This window comes from Leptonychotes weddellii, chromosome 3 (genome assembly GCF_054177405.1).
Source record: "Leptonychotes weddellii isolate Sample4059 chromosome 3, ASM5417740v2, whole genome shotgun sequence".
Lineage (NCBI taxonomy): Eukaryota > Metazoa > Chordata > Mammalia > Carnivora > Phocidae > Leptonychotes > Leptonychotes weddellii.
In genome coordinates, this window is record NC_138371.1 from 108,432,809 (window position 1) to 108,438,858 (window position 6,050).

At 41.6% G+C, this 6,050-nt stretch overlaps 1 protein-coding gene and 2 non-coding genes across 4 annotated transcripts; all 3 read left to right on the forward strand.

Annotated features, from left to right (window-relative positions):
* Positions 1-630: 630 nt before the first annotated feature.
* On the forward strand, positions 631-6,050 carry RPL21 (ribosomal protein L21). 2 transcript variants are annotated; one of them, XM_006745620.3, is made up of 6 exons: positions 631-738; positions 3,539-3,617; positions 3,881-3,942; positions 4,501-4,613; positions 5,537-5,687; positions 5,853-6,050. In XM_006745620.3, exons 2-6 carry the CDS (start codon positions 3,551-3,553, stop codon positions 5,940-5,942), a joined length of 483 nt encoding a protein of 160 aa, XP_006745683.1. In that variant the 5' UTR covers positions 631-738; positions 3,539-3,550; the 3' UTR covers positions 5,943-6,050. The 2 variants fall into 2 exon arrangements, with proteins under 2 accessions (XP_006745683.1, XP_030897593.1); XM_031041733.2 differs by lacking the exon at positions 631-738 and adding an exon at positions 751-990.
* On the forward strand, positions 4,318-4,388 carry LOC115944976 (small nucleolar RNA SNORD102). Its single transcript, XR_004079461.1, has one exon. It is a non-coding gene; the product is annotated as a small nucleolar RNA SNORD102 (small nucleolar RNA).
* Positions 4,681-4,807, forward strand: LOC115944977 (small nucleolar RNA SNORA27). Its single transcript, XR_004079462.1, has one exon. It is a non-coding gene; the product is annotated as a small nucleolar RNA SNORA27 (small nucleolar RNA).

Genomic DNA, 6,050 nt, shown 5'->3' on the forward strand with positions numbered 1-6,050 from the left:
CATATTCCATCATATGAGCATCCCATTAATGAATGTACTCTCTTCGGTGGATGTTGCTAATTTTTTGCTTTTATGTCCTGATTTACATGTCAACGTTCCTACAAGATATATACTTAGGAGCAAAATACTAGGGTACAGTATTTGAAAATTTGCAGTTTTACTTTATTTTGTCAAATTGCTTTCAAAATGCATGTTTAACACGCACACGCCAACAAGAGTGTGGTATATCTTGACTCATAGAAGAAAAAAACCTCTTGAAAGACATACAAACTGGATAATACGTTTGCCTCACTACAATTTGTCTTCTGCGCCCACGTAATCATTTCTGCAAACATAGAGCTGTTACGAGCCCCACAAAAGGCTTAGACGCCGTTACACCAACCTCTCCGCGGCGCCCGGAGACGCCGACACACGCGCGCTTCCGGCGTAAGCTCGACGCAAAGGCAAACGTCCCCACGCTTGGGTCACCGGCGCCGTGATTGACGCCCCTGAAGGCCCCTTTCCGGGCTGTCCGGAAAGATCCAAGAGTCAGCTTGTGTTGGTCTATTGTCTCTTTTTCACAAGAAAGAAAAATATTCAGCCAGGCTCCCCTTGTTCTCTGAGAAGATCTCCTTCCCCAGAAGAGTTGCTTTCGGCTGGCATTTCTTTCAGGCAGTGCTGTGGGCAGCCCGTAGGCCCTTGTAAGGCGCGCGCTGCGGCTCCGCCTCCTTCCTTTCGGCCGGAACCGCCATCTTCCAGGTAGGGCTGGCGTGTGGCTCCCGGAGCCGCGTGTCTCACGAACTCAACTTCTGAACTTGTGACCACAGCGGCAGTGCACTGAGGTCCTTGAGAGACCGTCTAGCTTGTCCTGGGCCCACTGACCTGGGTGGTGGAGTTATGGTCGTCCCAGACCAGGAGCGGCGTGCGCCGGGCCGGGGGCTGAGAACCAGACGGCAAGGCCGCGGCCCTGCGTGGGGAGAGACTCGAGAAAAGCGAAGCCGAGTCCCTGGGGTGAGGCAGTTCGGGTCAGTCTGGGAAAGAATTTGTTTTTCCTGTGTCCCCACGGCTTCAGCCTCGGTATTCTGGGCCTTCGGACAGGTTTTGTGCGGCCGCGTGGCCCAGTGCCTTTCGAACTCTTCAGTGTGGCGGTTTTGCCACTAATGTAAAGCCTAAACCTGTGATGCTGTGGGATAGGAGCTTAGGGGTAGTAGGACTGGGTTTACGGGTTTAAAGGCATGTGCTTTAACTTCCGGTGAGGCCTAGTTGTGTGTGAAAACCTGGGTTTGCGGTCTGAGAACAGTGGATGCCTTGCATGATAGGACCGGTAGACCGCTCGGCTTTAGTGCGTGAAATTAACCCGGTTGTTTTAAATTGGGCCCCCAAATCGCGTTTGGACAAATGGAAAGTGCTTTCCGGTTGCCACAAGTATTGTTTTGTTAACGCTGGGGCAGCATGTGAATAGTTAGGTGTCTCATTTGGAATCTTAGGGGGAAAGTCATTGAATTACCACTTAATCTTACTTTTCTTTTTTTCATGTTTTTTTTTCTTTCGTCTTTTCATCTAGTTTGTAAATGTTAGCTACCAGAGTTGAGCAAACTGTAGGTTGCATTTTATAGTGGGTCCTGTTTGGTACTGTTAAATAATCTAAAGCATCACTGTTTCCTACTTATTATTATTTTTAAATATTTTGTTTATTTGAGAGAGAGAGAGAGAGAGCATGAGAGGGGGGAGGGTCAGAGGGAGAAGCAGACTCCCTGCTGAGCAGGGAGCCCGATGCGGGATCCCGGGACTCCGGGATCATGACCTGAGCCGAAGGCAGTCGCTTAACCAACTGAGCCACCCAGGCGCCGTATTTTTTTAAAGCGTGTGTTGGTTCGTGATGTAAGATAGATTTCTTCCTGGGGAGAATGGATCTGGTGGAAAGACAACGGACACTGGAGTCAAATTACTTTCCATTACTGAATCTGCCACTTAGTGACTCCATAAAGTGATTTGGACCTGCAGACTGTTGTTTATGAACTTAACACTTGGGTATGAGTTGACACAAATGTAGAGAATTTGAGAATTAAAGCAGAATATCTGGCACTTAATAGATGCTTAGTTGCCTTTTTAAAAAGTAACGGATGCGGGGCGCCTGGGTGGCTCAGATGGTTGGGTGTCTGCCTTCGGCTCAGGTCATGATCCCAGGGTCCTGGGATCGAGTCCCGCATCGGGCTCCCTACTAGGAAGGGAGCCTGCTTCTCCCTCTGCCTCTGCCTCTCTCTCATGAATAAATAAATAAAACATTTTAAAAAAAAAAAAAAGTAACGGATGCATTTGTTGTAACAATGATGTGGTTTTGGTGGGTTAGGTGAAACATTGTGTCTCCATACCTCCCAGGTTAATGAATAAGGTACTCTGGAGTCACTTTTCTTTAAGAAGTATTAATAAGAGGGCACCGGGGTGGCTCAGTCGGGCTCAGGTCATGATCCCAGGGTTCTGGGATCGAGCCCCGCGTGGGGCTCCCTGCTCCGTGGGGCGTCTGCTCCTCCCCCTGCTTGTGTGCTCTCTTTCATTCTCTCTCAAATAAATCGTAAAATAAGAAAAAAAGGAATGTTAATAAGAGACTGATTTATGTTACAGTCCCATCAGGTTAAGCCTGACTTAACATATCTGCCTTGTGGTAGGAGTAATTCTTAGCAATGATAGTTCTGCCCTCGAATGACCTAAAGCAATAAAAACCATTGTTTTAACCTTTTGGGAAACAGTGAAATACTTGATTTGAAATGCCTATCTGTGAATTCTTAGATAATGATAAATTGATTACCACTTACTAAACCATAGGCTAGAACTTGCTCAATGCTTTGTAGACATTACCTCAGGTAATTGTAAGTATTAACCCCATTTCGCAGACGATGATCAGAATTTAAATATAAATTGCTCAGGAAGCACGTGGCAGAACCTGAGTCAGATTAGGTCAGTAGTTATAAAGCCTGTGTTTTTCAAAACCCTTCAACTCTGCATACATTTATTAGTAAATGATGGAGTAATCAGAAGTATGAAGTGATTTGGAAATTTGTGGCAGATGCTGTGTAAGATACACTGTCACAAAAAATAACACCAATAAGAGAAGGGGTTTAATCACCATGTAAAAATGCAGGGCTGAGTTGTCTTGTTCTCCAACAACAAATAAATTACCACCAAGTTAGTTAATCCCAGTGCCTTTGGCATTCTGGGCTGGGTTCTACTACAGACAGCGTGGTTTTAGAAGTTTTGTTGTGTTTTTATGTTCTAACAGGGAAAGTACTGGTGTGGGTTTAAAATAAAATCCTGCTACTTAGTAGCTTTAATGTTAACAACACTTAGGCAGTTTCGGCAAAAATCTTACATGCCAAAATGATGGGTTTTTACCGTTTATAAGAAATATCAATTGGTGAATCAGCTTCTTACATTTCTTAATTCTGTAGCTCCTGTAATGCAAGCGTTTGACATTTACAGGGTTGTTTGATTGGTTTTTGTTTAAAAAGACAAATGTCAATTTTGTATTTGCATTTAACTGTTTTATACTTTCTGTTTTCAGTAATTTGCCAAAATGACCAACACAAAGGGAAAGAGGAGAGGTACTCGCTATATGTTCTCTAGACCTTTCAGAAAACATGGTAAGTAGATTTACCCTCTAGAGAGCAAACATAGCATACCTTCATACAATGCATTCTTACTAAATGGTATTAATTAACCAACATCTACCTAACTTGTTTTTGTAATAAAAGCATAAATTTCATATAGTAGTTTCTTATAAATGAGATTTAAAAATAAAACTGTCAAAAATAGAGTATGTTGAAAGCTAATAAGCTTGCATGTTTCTTTTATACTCTAGACTTTTTAATCTTGATACTGACTATACTCATTTTTTTGGGTGCAGGAGTTGTTCCTTTGGCCACATACATGCGAATCTATAAAAAAGGTGATATTGTGGACATCAAGGTAAATTCTACAATTGGGTAAATAACTTACAGAATATTAGAAGGTAGAAAAGTTTAATTTGGAATTCACATACTAGTGTATGTTGCATCTGTTGGCTTTTTATTCTCCTGAATAGGGAAAAATCTTTGGTCTGAATAAGAGCTGGTAAGTGTAGAATGGCTATTTAACTCAGAAACCAGAGTTTTTAAAGTGCTATTCCTGAGTCTAAGAATTTTCTCGTTACTTGTTAACAGGTTGTGAATTTGTGGAGGTAGAAAGGAATAATACCTTAGTGCAAAATTTAATTGTTGATGGTGTTAGAGATTGTTACTTTCGTAAAAAACAAGTGACAGTTTTGTTTTGTGACCAATATTTAAATGTATCCTGGTACTCTGGAGCTTAATGATGATTGTCTTTTTGATTGCTTAAAGCAATGTGAAAAACACATTTCACCGGCTCTGAAAGCTCTTGAGTTGCTATTTAAAAGAAAATTTTAGAATATCTTAGTTAGTTTAATAAGAGTCAGGATGTAAAAGGAAGGGGAAATGCTGGCATAACTTTCATCTCCTTTCTTAACAGGGAATGGGCACTGTTCAAAAAGGAATGCCCCACAAATGTTACCATGGCAAAACTGGAAGAGTCTACAATGTTACTCAGCATGCTGTTGGCATTGTTGTAAACAAACAAGTTAAGTAAGTAACGTCGGGGTTCTTTTTAGTCAGGGTTCTTTCTAGCCGATCAGTATTCCTTCATACCCCATACCCCCTTTTCACTTTGCCAATTGGACTTATGTCTTTATTGGTCATTCAAGTGGGGCAAAGGAAATATCCTTTTAAAACTCAAGCAAACTGGGTGTTTGCCTTGTATCCTGTCAGAGGAAACAAATTGAACTAGACTTAATGGAAAGTTTTATTAGGGTTTGGTGTTAAGCAGTTCTAGTTTTCAGAGTATAAAAAAGAATAGTAAGTAGTAAATTGAGTTAGTGATTTGGTTTTGGTTATATAGTATTTCAAGGTCTGTTACCTCATCAAAAGAAAGCTTAGAAGTGGAGATGTTTGGGGGCGTATGGGTAGTGCAGTTGGTGAGCATCTCTTGGTTTTGGCTTGGGTTGTGGGCTCTCGAGCCCCACGTCAGGCTCCATGCTCAGCATGGAGTCTGCTTAAGACTCCCTCTCCTTCTACCTCCCCCCCAAAATAAATCTTTTATTTATTTTTAGAGCGAGAACATGAGCAGTGCGGAGGGGCAAAGGGAGAGGAGAGAGAGAGAGAATCTCCAACAGACACCCTGCTGAGTGCAGATCCCAACACAGGGTTCAATCCCATGACCCTAGGATTGTGACCTGAGCCAAAACCGAAGAGTGGAAGGCTCAACTGACTGAGCCACCTAAGCACCCCAGTGAATAAATCTTAAAAAAAAAAAAAAGAAAAAGTAGAGATGTTTGCTTCAAGGCCTCTTACAGTACAATTAATGATTGTAAATTAGCCATGGCCTTGCTGAGTAATGCTATCTGTTGGTAAAAGGTTTGTGGTTTGTTTAATAAATGAAACTGCCAAATAAAATTGGACTTTGTTAACATTTTTGCTGAAGCATTTATAGTAATGTTGATTCTCCCCAGGGGCAAGATTCTTGCCAAGAGAATTAATGTACGCATTGAGCATATTAAACATTCAAAGAGCCGAGACAGCTTCCTGAAGCGTGTGAAGGAAAATGACCAGAAAAAGAAGGAAGCCAAAGAGAAAGGTACTTGGGTTCAACTGAAGCGCCAGGTGAGTGCTTGACAGATGATTTCTTGGTATTGATCTTGGGAATTTTAAAACTTGCTCAGTGGTAATTTTCTTTTATATGAAAGTTAATGAATTTGAGTATGTTATTTCTTTGTTCCTGAGAACACTTTGAAATTGATTACTGTTCTTGCTTTTTTTTTTTAATAGCCTGCCCCACCCAGAGAAGCACACTTTGTGAGAACTAATGGAAAGGAGCCCGAACTGCTGGAACCCATTCCCTATGAATTCATGGCATGATAAATGTAAAGAAAATAAAAGACCTCAAGACCGTAAAAATGTTTCTCTCAATTGAGTAGAAGTGTGGTGTCCTTTCCCCCAAAAAAATATTTAAAGCAAACTTTGTGT

Coding starts and splice junctions, on each gene's coding strand:
- RPL21 (XM_006745620.3), top strand. CDS start 3,551: ATGACCAACACAAAGGGAAAGAGGAGAGGTACTCGCTATATGTTCTCT. Junction 3,943..4,500: donor GTGATATTGTGGACATCAAG/GTAAATTCTACA, acceptor CTTTCTTAACAG/GGAATGGGCACTGTTCAAAA. Junction 4,614..5,536: donor GTTGTAAACAAACAAGTTAA/GTAAGTAACGTC, acceptor GATTCTCCCCAG/GGGCAAGATTCTTGCCAAGA.